This window comes from Zonotrichia leucophrys, chromosome 2 (assembly GCF_028769735.1).
Source record: "Zonotrichia leucophrys gambelii isolate GWCS_2022_RI chromosome 2, RI_Zleu_2.0, whole genome shotgun sequence".
NCBI lineage: Eukaryota > Metazoa > Chordata > Aves > Passeriformes > Passerellidae > Zonotrichia > Zonotrichia leucophrys.
The window spans coordinates 36,564,920-36,586,303 of record NC_088171.1 but is presented as its reverse complement, the minus strand read 5'-3'; the positions used below and the strand labels follow the sequence as shown (position 1 = coordinate 36,586,303).

The 21,384-nt window shown below is 40.1% G+C and overlaps 1 protein-coding gene across 2 annotated transcripts; it reads left to right on the top strand.

Moving 5' to 3' along the window:
• Positions 1-5,429: 5,429 nt before the first annotated feature.
• DAZL (deleted in azoospermia like) lies at positions 5,430-20,439 on the top strand. 2 transcript variants are annotated; one of them, XM_064703325.1, is made up of 11 exons: positions 5,430-5,575; positions 8,095-8,229; positions 8,533-8,624; positions 9,917-9,968; positions 14,119-14,185; positions 14,509-14,642; positions 15,929-16,009; positions 16,781-16,837; positions 17,904-18,005; positions 18,744-18,842; positions 19,556-20,439. In XM_064703325.1, the coding sequence occupies exons 1-11, from the start codon at positions 5,573-5,575 to the stop codon at positions 19,607-19,609; spliced, it is 876 nt and encodes a 291-aa protein (XP_064559395.1). In that variant the 5' UTR covers positions 5,430-5,572; the 3' UTR covers positions 19,610-20,439. The 2 variants fall into 2 exon arrangements, with proteins under 2 accessions (XP_064559395.1, XP_064559394.1); XM_064703324.1 differs by lacking the exon at positions 5,430-5,575 and adding an exon at positions 7,724-7,879 and having other exon boundaries at positions 19,556-19,757.
• The last annotated feature ends 945 nt before the right edge of the window (positions 20,440-21,384 follow it).

The following is a 21,384-nucleotide window of genomic DNA, read 5'->3' as shown; positions in this document are numbered from 1 at the left end:
TTCACAGTCCACAGTTGCATGGCAAAGACCCATCAGAAAAGGAAACACAGATCTTTACTATTCCTCCTCTTTGCTTACTTTGATTCAAACACTTTTGAATACTTGAGAAGTTTTTTTGGCTGCCTTTTCAAATGAGGGACCACCAAATGATACCGTAATGGACAGAACTGCAGTTTTATTTTTATAACCTCTTACCCATTCGCTTTGTGAGGAATACCTCACAATGATAATCTTTATGGAGTCAATACCCTGTGTATTTCTTACATTATTTAAATTTATGACTTTCACTTGGAGGGAAGATTGAGAAGGATTTGGAAAGTGACTCTCAAGTCAAGTGCATTGTGGAATGCGGGCGGTTACTCCCAGCTGAGTGAGTACAAACTCTGCGACGGACAAAGCGCCCTCCTGAATGTACCAGGGCGGTTGGAGCACTCGTGCTGCACTGAGATGCAAATGCCGCAATTAGCGCTGATGTGAGGCACTGATAGCTGGGGACTCGTACTGAGCAGTTCCTCGGAGGAACAAAGACGGCAAACATCCACTGCTGGTTTTCTTTCTTCATGCTGCCAGCACATAGTATGGATCAAGCAATAACAAGATAGAGAAGAAGGTGGTGACTTTTAGCCATATACAAAAACAGTCCAAAATTGAAAAGGACTGGTCCAAGGTTCAGAAAACAAGCAGATATCTGCAGACTATATGTTTTCTTTTTAGGGTTTCCCCATTTAATACAGTAGTATTAGGAGTCTGCATATAGGATTGCAGGTCATTATTTTAATCATGTTAAATGCCTATGTGATTTTTTATCTGTGGTCAGGAATAATCTTAAAAAGACCAGACCATTTAAAACATATACTGTAAATATAATTTTGATTTAGTATTTTGTCTCTCAGTTCTACCCTTTTCAGAGAAAAATTTTTATAAAAATGGAAAATGAGAAAAAACAGATACTTGGGGTTTATTTAATCATGTATAAAATGGAGACTGTGAAAAGTTGTTGTTTTTTCAGAAGGAAACAACTGAGTGAAAGATGGGCTAAATCAGGGGCAAAGCAGAGAGCTGAGAGGCTTCTCTAAGCCATGTTTCTGTAAAGGCTGGCAACCCGCTAAAGAGTATACAGAAAAGCAATAAGGATCCTGCTTTTACTCCTTTTTTCTATAGCAGATGGAAGGATAATTGTCAGAAATAGGTTAGAAATCTCACAAAACTGTTGTAAAATTGTTGATAATTGTTAAGCATTTACTGTTAGTTTGGTTCTTATACTGCAAAAGGGGTTAAAAGGGTAGTTATAAGAAATACGGTACTCCACGTACTGTATTACACCGAAGTAAAGTGCATCAGGCCCCCGCCCCGCTCCAAGCAAAACGAGCCAGCCTGGACAGAACCGCCATCAAGCCAATCAAGGCCAATCAAGGGCCTTAAACCTTCACGTAAATGAAGGATCCAAACAGAAACCAATCCAAAGGGACAAAAAACAGTATAAGAAGGGGCATTTGACCCAGTGAATCCGTGCCGCTCCACCTGGGACATCGGAGACATCGCTGCTCAAGAAAGAACCCAGCGCCGGCGCTGCAGCATCCTCGACGGGACCGCTCCTGCTCGGCCCGCGGGCCCCCTTGCTTTGAGCCTTTATTTGTTTTTATAATAAATGCTGAAATCACTTTTAGTACCGCGAGTGTGGTCCCGTTTTTAACAGCAACGCTCTGCAAGGAAGTGACTAATATCAGACAGTATTTGTTCTATTTGTTCTGCCTTCTACATTCTGTTTTTTCAACACAAGACACTAAGGTGAAACACCCATAAGGAAGGGACAGGGACGTGGTTCCTGTCACTGCAAGTAATTTGAACTTGTATCATGGTGAGGGAAGAAAAGTTTTCAGGGTCTGTAAGTTTAGAGAAAAGGTAGAAGAATTGCTAACAAATTAATTGTAAGGCAGGCAGATATTAAAACTCCCAGTACAGTGAAAAAAACTCTTTCCAGAAACCAGAGATGCATACAGTTTGTTGTAATTCAGAGAAGTCCTGGAAGCATAGGATAGCAAGGAGAAATTGTTCATAAACATATTTTACTTTTATTTGTAGTGTTGAATGAATGACATGGCTCTAGTTATAATGCGAAAAGCTTAAGCAACCAAGTACTTTTTCCATACAATACCTTTTTGTCCTCTGGCCCTCAGTGTTAAATGCTCTTGTGCATGTGTTAACCCCAAGTTCAAAAAGAGACCAGAGAACTTTACAGGAAAAATCACTGAGTATCATTAAATACACTGAGTATCATCAAATACAGCCATGAAAGTGGCTCAGGACGTGCTTAGGAGGCTGGCAAGCACAGGGAGAAGCTAAAAGCAAGAAAAATCACTCTACACCTGCCCTGTCTTCACATCCTTTCTCTAGGCACTCCTGGCTACTCTGAACAAAGACACTGAGCTGGAGGTACTTGTGATCAGAATCATGCACAGCTGTCTTTACTCATTCCTATGTATTGGTAGGAGTCATTCTTGTAGAATGTTTGGATGAAGAATATTACATACCTGTGCAATACACTGAAATTTTTCAGTCATGCCATAGTACAAACTGAAGTGTGGACCAGTTTTGCTACAGTAGTTAAAGTTTTTCAGGTTAAATTTAAAGAACTTGTTTGAATTTAAATGCCTAAAGGCTAATCATAATTATTGATAGTGCTAAACATAGCCTTGACAACCTCATACAATAATTCCAACAGTGTCCTGACTTAGGTTACAGATAAGTTACGTATGGTTTAGCTCTTAAGTTTTTACTTAGATATGGATTGTATGAGTTAAATTTATTATCAGATGAATTAAAGTGTTCTAAAATAATGTAGCTTCTAGAAAAAATAAGCTCCCAAATTCCACTAGTGAAAATTAAATAATTAATGTTGAAAATAATATTTCAGTTTTCATCCAAATCAAGGGGGGAGAGAAGTAATTTTATTGGTAAATTATACATGCAGAAATTAAATTTGTTTTTTTTTAATAGAGGTTACTTGTGTTGCACTACTTCTTAGAGTTGGGGGGGAATATAAGGAAAACCATTCAGCAAATTATTCACTACATTTTGAAGGATTTTATTGTACTAGTGAAAATATAGATTGTGTTTTGATTGTGGATACTCTAGTGGTTTCAGTGCAAATTATAACAGTGTATGGTTTTTAAAAAAAAGTTAGATGCTCATCAGAACATTATGATGCATCCTCTTAAAGAGCAGCAAAGGAAACATCCAAAGTTTAACCGGATATAGAATGACCCCTTCAGCTTTAAAGCCCGCTGTGAAATGTATGCGGCACTCTCTTCAGTATGAAGTAGGAAACTCAGAAAACAGATATTCAAATCCTCTTTGGTTACCCAGCATCTTTTTCTTAGGCAAGCTTGCTGTCTAAAAATTGGGACCTTCTCTTGTTCTTAATCTAATAGCTTGAATATCTCTTTCATATTCTCCTTTTTATATTTATGAATCTCCTAAGAGTAGTAAGCTGCTTTAACTTTACAGAAAGAGTCAATATTTTTCACAAGAAAAGATCCCAAAATTGCAGAAGAGTTACGAGAAATGCTACAAAAATTCAAATGCTATATGATACCCTTGCTATCCACTTTTAGGTCTACTTCTAGGAAGACTAAATCTAACCTGACTTTTAAAGCATGTAGTCCTGTGCTTAGGAGTATTAAATTTCAAGATGCAACTTCTACTATCTGTAATCAGACTGGTAATTTTTCAGGACATTTTTTTGTAGAATTCTCACCCACTGCAGCCTTCAGAACCCAAGCCAGAGGCTCTTCCTGAATTACCCTGATTTACTAAATTAATTGATTTATCAATGTCCCAATTAAAGAGAAAAAATGAAACAAAAAAAAAAGGTGTATTAAAGTGGCAAGTACTACATGGTGCAGCAGAATATAAAATCTGTTTCTTCTTCTGCTACTTAGTGCATTTAACAAATAAATCTACTGAGCAATAACCATTCTAATAGCAGTATTGATAAAACAAGCTAAGACAATAATTTCCTACTCCACTTCCTCCACTCCTTTTGAAGTTTGTGTACTGGCAGCAGAAAATAAATTACTTTTTTCTCTGTTTTAAGCAACAGATCTCCGGTTTTAGAAGCTAATACCTAGATAAGGAAAATAGGACACAAGCCTGCCCCAAACCCAGTACAAAAAGCTTGGAATAGCCTCACTTGTTTCCACACTTAGGGTCAAATCTGAATACATTACACCAAAGTAAATACTATGTATTATTTTCCCCTAATTGTTGGGGCCCATTTTCAAAGTCTCAGCCATTTCAAATAAGATCTGATAAAGTATTGTACAGCATGCCTTTCACTTAAGTGTGCATTAGCTGCACGAAAGCCCAGGCATATGCTTACCTTTAGATAATATTACAACCCCACCAGATTTAACAAAATCTCTTCTATAGGTAACATAAACTTATCTACGTGATCAGGGCTTTGTTATTGCTATTACCTAAACCAGCTCTGGGTCCCATGTAAACCCAGTGTAGCAGTCTACTGGAAAAGGTAAACACTTGGTAAACTGATTTAAAAATTTAATCATTAGAAGTCATAAAATTTGATTGGAAAAACCATCTTACATGTTAAATACACTCCATCAGTTTTACTTTCTACTTCAATTTTTCATCCTTAACGAGGATCACTTGTCTTTGCTATAAGAGTAACCAAAACAAATAAAAACAAAACAAAACCAAATTAAAAATAAACCATATTAAATAAAACCCCAAAAACTCAAACAAACAAACAAACAAACCATAAATTAAACATCTTATTAACCTAGCCCAGTCAGAGGTTGAGTTAATTTTGGTGAGATGTCCACAAGATTCTACTCTCCCTGGAACTTTCTAAAATCAGTATCTGTTCTATACATTTGATTCTAGTGGTAAACAGCCATTTAAAACTAATTTCCAAATCCCATCTTATTCCTGTACCCAGGAGGGGTTCTAGAGAGGTTTCCTTCTAGAAAGGCCTTGGGCCACTGGTAATCAGAAAGAAAGCTGGAATTCAGCCCGAGGGGGTCACAGGATGGAGACCGAGCTTTTGCCTCAAAGTGTGTGAAAGCCTCTTCAACAACACACCATTCTCAAAACCTCCACAAGGGAAGCACAAGCTCGTCAGAAGCACAAGCAGACAGGAACTGCTGCTGCTGGGCCATGCACTCAACAGCAACTTCCTGTGCAACAATACCGCAAAACAATAGTCGCAACTTAATTCGCTCCCCCCCGGAAAAAAAACCAGAAAAGCCACGGCATTCTCGATCCTTGGTCGTCTTCTTCATGGACCGGCGCCATGTGACGGGGGGTGGGGCGGCACGACGAGTGCGAAGAGCGGAGGGAGGGTGTGGCCTCGTCTGTGCCATCCCCCCAATGGGGCTATTTAAGGAGAACGGAATTCCCATCTCGTCCGGCTTTTTTCGGGAATTCAGCTTCGCGAACGAGGAATACTGACGGCCTGCGCTTAGTTTTCTCAAAAAAGTTTATACGGGTTTTGCTTGAAAGTCCTTATTTTTTTTTAAGTGTGTGAGCGCAGCCTCGGCTCCAGTGAGTGATGGTGAGTGAATGCCGAAGGGGAGGCACGCTGGGGCGGTGAGATAGGGGGTGTTTGAACGCCGAGCCGACGGGCGGGCTTCTGCTGGGGTACGTAGTGCCTTGAGGGGGAACCCAGCGGGCAGCGGAGCGGAGAGTGGAGCAGTAACTTTTTCGGCTTATTCTTGGGGTGAGAAACGGGAATGCCCTCAGCTGGAGCACTGTTCGCTTGTAACGCGGTGGCGGGGCTGAACTCCTGAGGGCTACTACCATTATAACTATCTTGAAGGTTTTAGCACCTTACGAGGTGAGCGGTTAAGGTGGAGGGAGTACCGCTATTAAAAGGCCGGGGGCTTCTGCAGGGGAACGTCTGGCTCGTACCTGTCGGCGATACGGGGTGCGTGTGTGGGTGCTTGGCGTCGGAACACGCTTCACACCCTCGAGCGGCCATTTTGTGACGGCGCTAAAGTAGCGCCGTCCCGCACGGCTGGGCGGGTGCTCCGCCACCTGCCCGTGGCGGTGCACCCGCTGCGCGTAGGCTCCGGCAGGGCCCTTTGTCTGGGGCTTGCGAATAGCTTTCCATGTCCTCAGGCGCCAAACCGTCCCGCCTACGCCCCGTCGGCGCTGAGCTGCCGAAGTGTGACGTAAAATGGCGGCGGCACCACGAGCGGCGCCTCGCCTGCCCGAGGTCCTACGTCCCTCCCTGCTGGAGCAAAGGCCCGGCGTCGCCCGGAGTGCCGCGGGCTCTTCGGCCCGCACCGGCATGCTGCTTGCTGTTTGTTCTTTCTATGTGAGGAACTTGCTTTGCGATTGTAGCGCTGACGCTTCAGACACTATACGAGTAAGGTGGTGGGGCTGTTTTTGGTTTTTTTTTTTTATTTTTTTATACAGGAGAGGTTGTGCCTAGCGTGCAGTGCTGGGCCGAGGGCTCCGCTTAGTGCCTAGCGGGAGGGCTGCGGCTCCAGCCGCGTTCTTCCCTCAGGCGCCCGCGCTGTCATGGAGACTGCTCAGTGTCCGCGCAGCGGGACGTGGGTCACGGGGTTTAAATGCTTCAATTAAAAAAAAAAAAACCAACAAAAAACTACTGCTTACTTTAAACAGAGATTGTGCTGAGGGCAGGGAGAAGCCTGAAAAATCAGAGGCTTGTGTGGCCAAAAAAAGTGAACGTTTTTCTCTCCCGGAAGAGCATAAAATTGAGTTACGTTTGTAACACACGTGGGTGGGTAGGTAGGTATTTCCTCCACGTAGCCCAAGAAACGTCCTTTTTCCACCTTTTCTTTTGCCAAAATTCCTAACTAGGCTCCCGACTACTGTTGCACCAGTTTTCCCTCATCAATTTAAGCTTTATGAATTTAAACTTAAATAATTAAGATCAAACAGATTAATTTGAGCTTTTGATGAGAGAAGCAAAAAAACACCTGTTCATTCTGATAAGCTGAAAAACTGAATAAACCCCAATATTCGTGGCATCTGGAAGTTTGATATCAGAGCTACTTCATGAGATAGACAAAGTAGACTTCTTTTAGAGTACTTCTACAGGGGCGAGTCACTTCAACTGATGCTGTAGTTCCAGTATCATAGGCAGTGTTTCCCACTTCAGAACTTGAGGTGGTTTAGGCTTTGGACACTGATTCAGCAGCAGTGTGAGGTCTTTGTGCATCGTTTATGTAGAACAGTCATTTGTGTAGTGCTGTGTTGACAAAATTACTTGGGTTTAGATAAGATAGTAATTTTTTTGCATTGGCAAGTGTTTTCCATCATCGTACTGGGGACTTGAAAAGTGGCTTCGGAGGGAGATTTACTTTTTGTTCTAGGAGAATTGTACCACTGTGCATTTTTGATCCCCTGTTCAAGTTCTAGGAAATGCCTATATTAATAAATCTTATTTTTCATGTTGCCCAGCTTGCTAGAATGCCTAAGTAGTCTGTTTATTCTTTCTTTCAGGTACATAATGTGTGAGAGTGTTAAATAAATTATTTTCTTTGAAATTCTGCATCTTAGACACAAGCACTGCACTTCCATGGTGGCCAAGTCCATGAATGAGAGGTTTGCAAGCACATCTGTGGTTACCAGCAGTGTCTGTGGTTAGCAGCTTCCTTCAGCTGGTTCTGGCCCTTGCTGGGCTCCAGCCCTGAGAGCAGTTTCCTGTTTTAGGGCTGCCAGAGAACTTGCACAGCAAAGTGAATACCACTTCTAGCTTGGTTCACTGACACATCCAGAAAGAAAGAAGTAGAAGCAGCAGTTAGGTCAGCTTGAGGAGTTGCCATCTCAGATTTCAGTTCAAATGCCCTTTAGCTGGGTATGCAGCCAAACAAAAGCAGAATACCAGGTGGGTGAAAAACTGCTTGCTTCGTGTTAATCTTCCTGCCAGATTTTGTAGAGCCAGTTTCATTTGAACTGAGAAGTGTTAGAACCAATGAATGGTCCATTTGTGTGATTGAAATTCCTTGTCAGCTGCTATATCTTTAGGAAGGCGCAGGCATTCTGGTATGTTAAAATGTAATCTAATTGACTAAAATAAATATTTCTGTTTAAATTTTTTAGGCAGCACATGTGGAGACCCAGCGTTCAAGTGCCACGGAGGGCAGTGCCTATTCAGCAACAGTCAGTCAGGGCTATGTTTTACCAGAAGGAAAAGTCATGCCCAACACAGTCTTTGTTGGTGGGATTGACATAAGGGTATGTATACACTTTGAATTGTTTAAAATGGGGTATAGGGTACATCAGTAGAGAGTAAGTGGAAATTTTGCTCCTGTTTTAGTGTGGATTTTAAAAATTTTTGGTGCTTGTGCAAATGTGTGCATTTGCCAATCTAGAAAATACTGAAATGTCATGGGAGAATTCTGAAACATGTCTTCCAAAACTAACTTTTAGTTCTTATGGGAGTGGAAAATGGGTTTAAAAAGTGGTACTTGCCTGCTTTAAATCAGTTCTAAGCAGTTGAATGTTCTTGAAGATGTTTAAGAGCTTGTTTTCTTTTAGATGAATGAAGCAGAAATTCGGAGTGTCTTTGAACAGTATGGTACTGTGAAGGAGGTGAAGGTCATCACTGACAGAACTGGTGTTTCAAAGGGGTGGGTAGAATAAGAGTTGTTGTTTTAAGTTGCTGCTTATGTGGACAGTGTTCTGTAACAGGTGATATGAGCAGATGCTTAGCAACACACTTGACATGCTTAAGCCTTAATACTAACTGCAGTCTGCTGTTACTGTGAGTTAAGACTGAAACCAGTTAAAACTAAATCTGTATAATCTTACAAAGAAGAGCATTCTTTTACTTCAACCTCTCTGTTCAGGGAAGAGAAGCTCACTGTCACTCAATCATTGAAAACAAAGCCTGATGTGTGATGCTTACACAGCCAATTCTTTTGTAGGACTCTTCTGCTGGCTGGAGTAGCTAAAAATCAGGGGACAGTTCAGGATGATTAAGGGAATTAAATGGCTTATTCAGGGCAGTAACTCTGCCCTCTCCTGACATTTGTGAATAAGTTCTAGAGGCAAACAGCCCAAACTTCTTTGGGTAAAGACTGAGTATGTGAACAAAGTTGAAACAAGGAAATTCCCTTTGAATATATTGAGGAGTTCTGGATAACCATGGTGAAACCCTTAAATAAGAAGATGAAGGACCTTACCCTGCTGAGTTCTGGGGAGGCCATCCCAGTTTTGAGGTTATCCCTCCTGATGAGAAGGAGACAGTACCCTCTTGAAGTTCCTTCCAGTGAGAATTTTTCTTACATTCTATGCTTAGCTCCTACAGTGTCATATTTTTTTCTTCAGCATATATAGCAATGGAAGAGCTGGAAATAAAATTCATTTTGTCATATCCCTTCCTAGTCTGTGAAGTGAACCCTGCTGTGCTGTTAGTGTATGTTACAAGTATTGATAATCATTTGACTTATTCCATTAATGGGACACAATTGTTACTCTAATGCTCTGAAATTACCTTAGCTATGTAGACTAGATAACCTAGGAATGCAGTGAAATGAACTGAAAAACCTCTTCAAGAATTGCTTCCCTCCCACTGGTGTTACTGTTCCTGTAATGCCTGGTTTCATCCAGACTTCTGTAGTAAATACAAAATTTAAAGATAAGTCAAATCTTAGTTAAAAATTTAACTTTCTGAGTTACTAATATTAACAGCAGTCCTCATTCTGAGTAGTTAAAATGGAAAAAATGGCCTTATTTCATGTTATTCTAAAATCTGGCATTTAGTTTCTTGCATCTGGCCTGAATCATAAATTAATGTCCTAGTTGATAATTTTGATGTGCAATATACTGTACCTGGCATGTTGTTAACTGGTCTTGTTTCAAACATTTGGCTTATAATCAAATGACACTGATTACTGAGTAGTCTGTTCTTCCTTTTTAGGTATGGATTTGTGTCTTTCCTGGACAATGTGGATGTTCAAAAGATAGTTGAGGTAAGCTCAGCTTTGTCCAAATGAGTAAGAAGTTAAAGGTATGAAGGTTAGAGACAAGTTTGTGGAAGCCAAGTTACGTACCCTGTAGAGTAAGTTAGGACACACAAAGTCTAGGGCTGCCCAAAAGGTAAACTTCCCTAAAATGTGTACTGGCAGTAAAATCTTTATGTATTTGCTTAAATAAGAAGCAAGATTAGTCTTCAGCATATTAGTTTTTAGCCTGGTGTGGTCAAACATCTCATGTAATTTTGTTTGATTGCTATCATTTATTTATGTGCTTGAAAGCCTTGAGGTGTTTGGCTGCTTGCTTTTGCTAGTGGATGATTGTCATAGAACTCTTTTGCTTATGGCAGAAATGTAGACATTTAGTTATTGGGATGTCTTGGTTTAAGATAATTAAAGTGGGACACTTTAAAATGAGTCCTCTCTCCTTTAGGTTAACCAATCCCTTTCCACGAATAAGTAGAAACAAATATGGATAGATATAAGTGAAAAAATAACAGTTTACTAATAAAGAAGGAAATAGCAACAGGCAAAAAAATAACAGTAATAGTCACTAGTTACAAAGTTGCTGGAATCTCCTGGATTCCCAGGGAACAAAGAGGAACTTGAAATGGTGGGGTGACACCTCCCCAAAATAGTGGCCTCTGCCACTGACCAGCCTTGTAGTTCCAAAGACAAGGGGAAAATGGTGACAGCCTCCCCCTTCTTACCTCTTCATGGATGAATGCAGCTGGCACTCTTCAGCAGCTGGTACCTGGTCAGGGCTAGAACTCAGGAGGAATTTGCCTTCCTTGGCAGCTGCCAGCCAGGCAAGGCCAGCTGGGCTGGGGTGGCTGTGCCTTCACTTCTGCAGGGCTGCTCCATGCTGGTGCAGACAGGCAGTGGTGGGATTCACCTTGAGCCTGTCCAGGATGCAAGAGAGAAAAGAGGGGGAAAAAACCTCAGAGCAGAGTCTCTGCCTTAAGCAAAGACCATGAGGCAAGAGAGAGTGCTGTCTTTGCTTTGAGCTTTCAAAAGGCTGGGGCACTTGCCCCACTGCCCCAGGGTTGTGTTTGCTGGCTCCAAGGTCTTCAGAGACAGAAACAATTTTGGGCACAGACAGATAAAATACAATAACATTTTGCATTACCTAGGGCATAGGAGTAACAGTACCATGGAAGACAGGATTAATTTTTTTATTTATGTCTCAGTAGTTGAAATATGTTTCTCTAGCAGTATTTTGTGCGTTTGGATGCTACTTGGGGTGCAAGTATTTTTTAAGCCTCCTAGATTGTGCTGTGGCTGTTCATGTGTGTAGTGGGTCTAGGTACTGGCCAAACACCACTGCATCCACTAGAATCATTTACTCATTTTCTGCTGTGAGATAAGGATTAGGAGGAGAGCAAAGCAGGCTTAAAACTTTAAAGGGTATAAAGAAAACTTTATTAACAGGACTAAAAGAAAAATAATAAGAAATCGGAACACTTTGGAACACTTTTCCTACTCCCAAGTCTTCTGTCTTTTCCTACTGACAATGTAAAAAGACAAATGTGGTATTTTCAGTCAGTTTACCACTTTTAAAATAATCTTTTCTTCAGCTCATTTAGGGAGAGGAGCCTCTCCTGCCATGTGAAGGAGACCAGGCCTGCAGGCGGTCATGTGATCTCTGCTGGGCAGCGGCCGCTCTGGCTTCCCGGCCCCTGCTGCAGTCAGTTCCAGCTGCAGGGCTGCCTCTGTCCTTAGAGTGTGATTTTCCCACAGTGCCAGCGATGGCTCAGCAGCTCACAGCCACAGGCTCGGTGGTGGCACAACCTGGCTGTGAGGTGGAGCAGGGCCTGGCCCAGCCAGTGTTCAAAGACTGGAAGCAAGAGAGTTTATCCTGGGCTTTGTTCATTTTTAAGTGTGGTTTTGCAGAGATGTGTTCAGCTTTTTTTAAGTCATTTAATAGGGTGTCAGTATTGAAAACGAGCCAGCTGGTTGGTTTTGTCAGGTCTGAAGAAAGGTCCTGCCAAGGCCGTTACACGGAATCACTTAGGTAGCTGGTGGATTTTTTCCTTAACTAAAAACCAAATGATGTTAAACCACGACCCTGTCACCATATAGTTTTTGTGTAGCTAACACAGGAGATGAAGGGGTAGAACTGTTACAGACCTTCTGATCTTGGGAGTTTGGTGTCAGAGAGAGAAATTTTAGATCTCGGCGCTTATAACCAGATCAGTTACTTGGTTCTGATAGACTTGGGCAGGTCACAAACCACTGACAAAGCTTTTTATTTTCCCTCTTTCTCCCCAGCCTGAATACAGTAACTGTGAAAATAACATGTATTGAAATCCTTCCCTCTTTCAAGTATTTGCCTCAGAAAACTCCTGTGTCTCTGGAGGATGAACAGGCTCTCATTTGCTTCTGAAGCTCTTAGATAGGGAAGTAGATCAGAAAGACAAATCCAGATAGATGTGCCAGGCACAAATGTAGTGTTCTGTGATGTGCAGATGTGTTTACTGGCCATCCAGCTCTGTAAGTGGGAAGAGAACATGTTTGAATAAAGTGGAGAGTAGTGAAACCCTAGCAGGAGATCCTTGATACTCACCAAAAGATTTTTAAAAGCTTACTGTTACTTGATGTGGTATGATGACAAAAATATGCAGTGACTGCTGTACTGAGAAACAGACTTGATCTGAGAACACCTTTTTCTTTTAACTATGTATTACATTTATTATACTGCATCAGTGTGGCATGCTTGCTCTGAGGTAACAATTTCTGTGGAGACCTCTTAAGTAGCATTGACATTTGAGTCATGCAGAGTACTGATTTTCTGTGTGTGCTTCAAAACTGGAGCCTGCAGTGTTCCTCTGTTAATATAGTACTTACTGATCTGAGTTTGTGTACCAGAGGTCTTGGAAGACCCAGAGGCATATTGTGGGTTTTCTTTTCAGTGCACATTTCAGGTCTGCAGGCTGTACAAATACTTGCCATCTCAGGAAGAAGCATGTTCAGATAGAGCATGTTGTCTTTTGGAGGGGATTGAAGAAAGGAAGACATTAACATGGGTGTTGTAGAGCTCAAATTATGTGCAAAGGTTACTGCACTAAATCACTTGAGGCCCTATCTGCACTGAGTGGTCACAGTGTTTACTGTAAATAAGCATGATAGAGCCTCTCTAACTAAAATTACTCTCACTGCCTGTGTGCATCTGCCTGTTCAGCAAGGCCTTGTAGCCTTGTTCAGCCTGACAGCATTTTTCTTCTGCTCTGGGTATGTAACTGCACTCTGGTCCAGCATGAATTTGTTCGCAGTTCCGATTGGAAAGTTGTCTTTCATTTAGAGGGGAGGCCTGTCTCCTAGGACCTCCCATTGTTGAGGTGGAAAAGGTAGTTGCATGATTTTGGGCACAGCAGGCTTCCAGAATTAATTTAAAAATGCTTAAAATCAACCAAGACACTTTCCCCTGAAAAAAATAAAAACCAAACAAGTCCACCTGTCAAACTAGTCAGGTTATTGCACCTTTTTTCACTCCCATATATCTGTTGAATCATCTTCTCCTACTAATAGAAATTAGAATGAGCAAGTTTTTTTGTAATCATATTATTTTGCAGGCAATAATACAGTTGCTATTGCCTGTTCAAAGCACTTCCCTTTAGCAGAAATTGGAGAAAATTGCAAAACCATGTATTTTCTTGTGAAGCAGGCACTTCTGTAGAGTTGCATGTGATAGAGAATCTAGACAGACTGTCTGCATCCAATACTGACTTTAATGCTTGGTACTAGAATTGTGCTAATAGGGCTAAACCAAAAATCTTACACCAGAGAGCTGAGACTGTGCTCACCTTGCAATAGTACTGTCACTGAGTCAGGAATAGTTAAAACCCGTGTGTGTAAAGCAGCAGGGCTGACGGTCACTGATACATAGTTGCAAATTCGAGTAGTGCATGTTACTATTGGGGCCAGTGATACATAATTTTGGAGGGTTGGTGAGTAGGCTGCTGAGTTGAGGACACTGCAGGAAATCTGAGGTAAAAGGCATATGGTGTAGAGAGAGGAGACTGGAGGCTGTTGAGCCTTTATGAGAGTCGCTGTACTGTGATGTAGAAGCAGAGTCCAGTCTCTCTAAAATCCTACAAACCTCTCACCTTACTGATTCCCAGCTTACAGAGAATAACCTGTCTTTCAGTCACAAATCAACTTCCACGGTAAAAAGCTGAAACTGGGGCCAGCAATCAGAAAACAACAAAATTTCAGTAAGTATATCTAAGTAGATTTTTTCATATTGCAGGTATTATAATATAAAAGGGCTTTTTTCTTAATTATACATCATTATCTTTGCAAATACTTTTTATCTGATGCAGTATATATATTTCAGTTGAACCTGGGTTCTGACTTCTGTGACCTCACTTGTATGATGTTGTTTTAATAAGAGTGAGGTTGGTAGCACAATACAATACAGTTAATATTGAGGCAAATTTGTGACTCAACCCTTACGGTTTTTTCCAGCTTGAATTCAGATTGCTAATGAAATAGATGTGGTAATGTCTTAATACTATTTTTTCTGTTTCAAAACAAGATTCCTGTGTGCAGCCCAGACAAATAGTTCTTGGTCCTCCTCCACCACAGTTCCAGAGCGTGTGGGGCAATCAGAGTATGGAGACGTATGTGCAGCCTCCAGCTGTCATGAACCCAGTAACATCCTATGTTCAGGTAGGACTGCTCCTGACACTGGTTTTGAATCATAATTAAATATTTTTGAAGGTGCAAGCACGTATGACTTTTGGAGTATGTATTGAGTTTCCAATCTGATTTTACCTGCCTGTTATCATATAGCTTTCCCCAGTAAGAAGCACTCAACTTGAAACCATTTCAAAGGAATGCCAGCAACCTTGAAAATTTGATTCAGTGATGTTAACTCATTCTAAAACAAAAAGGAGATACCCTTTAAGAATGAGAGCTGTTGAAAGCAGAGGGAAGATTAAGTTATTACTGCTTATCACAGATGCAGTTCACAAATGAAATGTATCCAGATATTTAATGTGTTGCTGTCCTGCTTCAGAATAAACTACGAAATATGAAATGTGTTTTTGTAGACTGAGAGTGGGATAAGAAGTTATCTCAGGTACTTTTCTCCTAGCCAAACACATCCTTGGTTTTAAAATGCTGTTGTGTTACAAGAGCACTGTGTTCCAGCATCTGCTGCTAATAGCTGTGCCCAGCACAGTATTGCAGATGAGCATTCCTTGTGAGGTGTGGGCACAGTGCTTCTGGCCTGGATATGAGTCGTGTGCTGTGGGAGTGAACCAGATCAGGCTCTCTTACTGCATTACTGTATGATGGGGCAGTACTGACTACAGTCTGACCCTGTCTTGTATATCTTAAGCAAGGAGGAAGAACAAACTTGCAGAAATACTTTCTTGCAGGCAAAGGGCTTGATAATAGTATTCTTGCTGATTCTCTTTAGTTTATTAATTTAAGAGCATTCATTCTCTTAAAGGCTGGAATTTGCCTTTAACTTTTCCCTGAAGAATCTGGGAGAGTTCCATGTTCACAGTGTCAGAATACTTTCAGGAAAGAAATACTAGGAAATTGTCTTAATTTGAGTACTAAGCTTCCTTTTCCTCCTAGAAACTGATCCTTCAGATTGTACTCCGTTATCTCATAGATGTCAGTCTGCTTCAGATCTACCTCTCAAAGTTTATGGCATGACTTGCACTTCTGAAATTACATAAAAGATCAGTTACAAGCAGAAATGGGGTTTTTAGATATATGAGTTGGAATCTCACTTTATAGATGTTATTAGTGCCTGAAGTACTGAAGCAAGCCCTGTGGGAAGTCTAAAGGTTGCTTTTAAATAGTGAGTCTAGTCTGCACAGGAATTGAAATAACAGTGTAACTTGTAAAAATGTGCTCCTGGCTAATACCTCTACAAATATCATACTTGTATCTTGCTTCAAACTTGCAGGGGTTTTTTTAAAAAAAAGCTTTCTTTCCAGCCCTATACCTACAGTTCATCACCAGCTGTACTGCTAAAGCAGCAAGTTCCCATAGGATATCAACCTGCTTACAACTATCAGGTATGTCAAGTTTTAGTAGAAGCAGAAAGGCTGTTGGATACCTGACTAAGCTGGAATGAAGTGTTAACTGGAGTCTGATCTCTGTGCTTCTCATTCTTTGGAATCTATCTTCCTTCACTTCTTCACAGCTACTAAAGCAAAAACAAAATAGTGATGAAAACTGTTGAGTAAATTAGCATACTCTTTTCTTTTTATAGTTTCATTACTATTTTCTTAAATATACTGGGACAAAACAACTTTGAAATTAGAAGAAAGTGCGTGAATTAGTCGTACTTGTGGGAGGGAGTTTTGCATTTGTACATGCTGTAGTGTAGGATGTTAGGTACTTGGAATCAGTCTTGTCAGATGATACCATGTTAGCTGTATATGGGGAGGATGTGCTCTTGCACTATGAAAATGTCAGAAGGTGCTTAGCTGATAGTGGGGTTTGAACTCACAAGTGAATTGTGTGGCTAAGTCCTGTTACTGATGCTAAACTGGGAGTAACTGGAAGCAGCTAAAGGCTTGAGATCTGTTTTCAATGTAGGTATTTGGTTTCTTATTTTCCTCATATTTAGGAATATTTTTAAAATTTTCGTTAACTTGATGTGAGAAGGTGATAGTTAAATAAAGAAAGGTATCTTGCTGGATGTATTGTTTTGTGTATTAATTAATTGTTTTGTGAAAAATCCAGATATAAAATGCTATAAACAGTGGCTCCTACAGAGCAGTTAGTTGTCTGTGTTGGCCATAAATGAGTAAAAGGTGTTTCTTGTCCAATTTTTGTTTAAGGCTCAACCACAGTGGCTTGCTGGGGAGCCAAGAAATTATGTAATACCTCCAACTCCGGTAAGTCTACAAAGTTAGACTTCTGAAATTGTCTTCTTAATTAGCACATTGTTTTTACAGCTTGATACTTCACAAAAAAGTCTGTTGTCTGGATCTGTATAATCTGGTCTGCAAATTTGTAATTGCTGATAAGATTGTATGTTGTCGTTCAGAATTTCTACTGATGTAGTGCTTTTTTGAGTTACCTGGTGGAACTAGAACTACATGTTTTGGCACTAGAACTACATGTTATAGTTACAGAACTCTGGAATTCTAAGTAAAATAGAGTTGGTTTTTCAGGAAAAGTTGAAGGAAAAGTAAGTTGACCTGATGTACAATTTTTTTTTAAGTTTAAAAAGCCTCCATCTTCTTTGCAAATACTGATGAATTTTTTGGCTCCTTCCAATAGGCTTTAAAATTTTTCTCAGGCTACTACAAACTGTAGATGGTGCTGCTGGCCTCTGAAAAAAATTCCTTGTGTTCTGTGACTTAATGCAAGTAACACCTGTGAGAAGGGGGGAAAAATACTCTATTTGTTTACAATGTCAGAATTTAAACTTGTCCTCTGGGTATTTTTGTGTATTTAGGTGTATTTATTGACTACAGTTTTGATTAAGTGTTTGAAAGCTGTAGTAAGTAATTTTCTCGTGAGTGGTGTTCTCTTCCTGAAAGCTGCCAGAAGTCATCGAAATGTTGATTACACTATTGGCTTGAAATAGTTGTTTTAATAACATCCATGAATGTGGATACATTATACAGCCATAATGTATCACTTCACAATTCAATGGTAGCAGGCCAAAATGTTTTGAGAGTAGGTGTGCATGGGGGTTTCATTGTTAAATGTTACAGGTTTGATTGTAGGAGCAGACAAGTGTTCTAGAACTATCTCAGCTAAACAACTTTAAGTATCATTCTTAACTGTCATAGTAAAACGGGTCATGGCACAGTATTTCCCTACTCATTAAACTTACCAAAACTGCAAAGATGAACTTGGCACATTTTATGGATAGATGAGGATCAGTGACACCATAAGTGTGCATGTTATTCCAGTGTTACTGAAACATTCTAATACTTTAAAACACTATAGGTGTATACTTCAGTGAACTATCATGGCTCTGAGGATCCAGGATTTATACAGATGGAATGTGCTGTTCCAGAGCCCACGCAGTTGCCTAACAGCCCACAAAAGGTAAGTGCTTTCTCAAAACTTCAATATTATCATAATTGCCATTCCCAGAAATTTGCACATAAGGGTTATGTAGCTTTGGCTGGGGCCTTGGACAGATATCCTAGAAGTCAGGGTTGTAGTTGCTCCTTTCAGCCTCTTGTTAAGTCCCACGTATCTGATTTCTGTGTACAACTTCCAAGTCTCACATTTCCTTGAAACTGTTAGTGCTTGTTTGCAGTGCTGAGGGCTGGAGAAAGTGTATGTACTACCTGATTAAGTCTACTGACAGGACTTTGCCCAATCTGTGGAAATTCCAGGGAAAATTAGAGGTACTAAAAAAGCAGATTCAATAGCACTGCCTGCTGTGTTAGGCAGATTTATTTTAAGCTTCAAATACCTGAGTTGGTAACTTTCACCCTTTCTGTTTTGTGGAAGGTGGCCCCAATTTAGTGAACAATTTGCTCTGAATTCAGTTTTCTAAGGGAGAGATTTCATTTCTTTGCTGTAAGCGTCATCCACAAGAGAACTGGCATGTCACTGATTAGAATTGTTATGCTGTAATGCTGAAGGGGGATAATGAGTTAGTAATTTTAGACGATTGGGAGGGACAAAAAAATTGCAAGTATCTCAGTAAACACAAGGCAGTTGAGGAATCCTGATTTCCAAGTAAACCCTGTGACACCCTGGCATTGCTAGCTAGTAATGTCCTAACTAAGAAAATAACCTATAACTATATATGCACCTCTTGCTGTATTTCAGAAGTCTGTGGACAGGGGCATGCAAACAGTACTATCCTGTCTGTCTAGTCCTGAGAACCAGCTGACGAATGACTTTGTATCACAAGACAGCAATGCCAAGGTATGTAGTGAAAGTAAAATTATATCCCTGAAACATAGGTGCCGTTCAGTGTGTTTGCCTACAGGATACCATAAAGATGAAGCAATTTACATCTGTGGATACCACTTGAATTTTTTCTTCCTTGTACATGCTCTGAGATGTGTGCTTAATGATGGGAAGAAGTGCTGAAATTGGATTCAGTGGGTTTAATCAGGACAGCATAAAAATTGCTGAGCAGTCAACTAATGAACAATTAGAGCATAAGTCTGGCTAGTCATTTCTCAGTGACGTGGCTGAAAGCAGTAGATTACTCCCTAGCTTGGACAGAGGATGTTGACTTTATACCTTGATAGTCTGTACAGTGAAATAGCTACTGTGGGTGGTGCCTAGTTATGCTTTGTCTCTGCTTTAACCAATAAATCATAGTCCAGGTTGGTAAGCTGGTTGTTCTTTTTTTGCTCTATGTATTCCATCTTTGTAGCTTTGCAGTTTCTGATTACATTCCAAGTCGTGTGATTTCAGGTTATTAATTTCTGCTTCCTTTTTGTAAAACAACAGATATGTGAACTAGACAGGTGTACTCTGAAGTGGGAATGGAGAAACTGTGTTTTGTCAGTTTTGGAGAGGGGTGAATAGAGTACAGGGTGTCTGGAGATAGTTTTCATGAGACTTGGGTTTCTTTATTCTGATTAATTGAATTTTTTTTTCTTGTCCTCTCTTCTATCCCATCCCAGGAGGGTAAGACATACCACTTCAGAAAAGGAAAGGCAGTACACAAAGCCATTTGATCAACAAAGACTTCAAAGTATCTAAATTAACTAGATGGTACTGCAGTTCAATTTAGCTGCACAGAATGTAACATTTCTGAAAGTTACTTCAGGTTATGTTTGTACTCCTGTTCTACATGTTTTGATACTGTTGTTGTTGCTTGAGTAGTTTGAAGTTCTAAATTGTAAGAGTTGACAAACTTCAGTGTTACTGTTTGTGTGCTTCCCCTGATAACTGACTGGAATGTTAGAGAGTTTATATGTTTCCTTTATGTGGATTTTTCTCTGAGCTTTAAGGTACAGTTTGCATATTACATGTTGTTTTTCATGGTTTTTCGTTAGCTACCACTTGACTCATTGACCAGTTAACTCCTGCAGTTCAAAAATGGAAGTAGTTATTTGCCCAAGAGAACGTGTTTTAAGACTGAGCTTTTAAATCAGTGCAAAGGAAGATGAGAAGTTGTAACTGAGCTGAAGCCCTGTAAGTCCTGCTTGCCTTTAGACGACATAATCAATGTGATTATGTTCATTGTTGGCAGTCTGTGTACCTGCAGTCTTGAGCATCACTATTATTTTTGGGTAAGTAATGAAGAGAATCCAAAAATTCCTGTCTGTAACTTAAAATACAAGAATGTTATCTGTATTGGACGCTCAGTCAGCCAATACAAGGTTTTTTACTTGAAAAATCTTAACGATACCTGTATTTTAAACTTCTGAGAAAATACCGCACTTATATAAACCTTTGTTATGTGATGCTAACTGTTAATCAAAGAATATGTGTATGACTGTTTTAATAATCATGTAGATTTTAGGTGTGTATTGTGAAACAGTGAAATAAATTTTTACTTTGCCTTGGTTTCCTAGATTTCTGGTGTGACCAATCTAAATAATTTGTTAAAGCTGTTAAAAACTTACTGCTCTATGTGAAATTTCCAGTTACTATAAATCTATAGTAACAAACCTTCATTTTGTGTAGATACGAGCTGAAGCTTCCAAAGAGTAGAACTGAGAAAAGAGAATGGTCTTTTTATATATCAGGTCCTAGCTTGCTTTTTTTTTCTCCTACTCAAACACCTCAATGTCTCCAGACAATAAAAGAAAAATATGCCTCTCTTGTTTAGGTTGTATATACAAGGCTGTTTAGGACTGCCTGTTCAGCTTCAAATTTCCAGAAAGTTTAGAGATACAAATGGCTAGGCAAAGACTTAGCCAGACATACATGTTAGTGAAATATGTAGAAGGGGAGTGGATGTGTGAGGGAATATGGCTAGAGCAAATGTCCAAGGACTGCTTCTCAGGAGTGCTGTGGATAAAACTTTATTAAAGGAGGGTGAGGGAGAATGATGATAAATTCTTTTGAGCCACTTTATGCAGCTTTGTGCTGATGTTCTGATAGCATAAATTAACCTGGAAAAAAAAAAAGCAAAGCCCATACCAGTTTCCCTACTCACTGTTTCATGTTACTGAAGATAGTATTAAGTGTTCCCATGATACTGACTTGCCATGTTTTTTTCAGACTGCTCTTTTAAACGTAGTGGCTTGATTGTGCTTAACTTCTGTGTTAGCAGCTTTTTTTCAAAGGTTTTTTTAGTATTGAATCAGGATCCTGTCCTTTCCAACTTCCAGTATCTAAACAGCCTGCATGTGGTTTCAAAGCTATGATGTCAGTTTATTGATAAAAGGTAGATGTTTCTTTGCAAATGCAGATTTCTTTTTGCCTTGATTTATGTTGGCTTGGTTGCCCCAGACCATCCCTAGGCTTTCTGCTGTAGCCCTTGGAAAATGCAAACGGCCCT

Coding starts and splice junctions, on each gene's coding strand:
- DAZL (XM_064703324.1), top strand. CDS start 7,835: ATGCCCTTTAGCTGGGTATGCAGCCAAACAAAAGCAGAATACCAG. Junction 7,880..8,094: donor AAACAAAAGCAGAATACCAG/GTGGGTGAAAAA, acceptor TAAATTTTTTAG/GCAGCACATGTGGAGACCCA. Junction 14,186..14,508: donor CAGAAAACAACAAAATTTCA/GTAAGTATATCT, acceptor TTTCAAAACAAG/ATTCCTGTGTGCAGCCCAGA.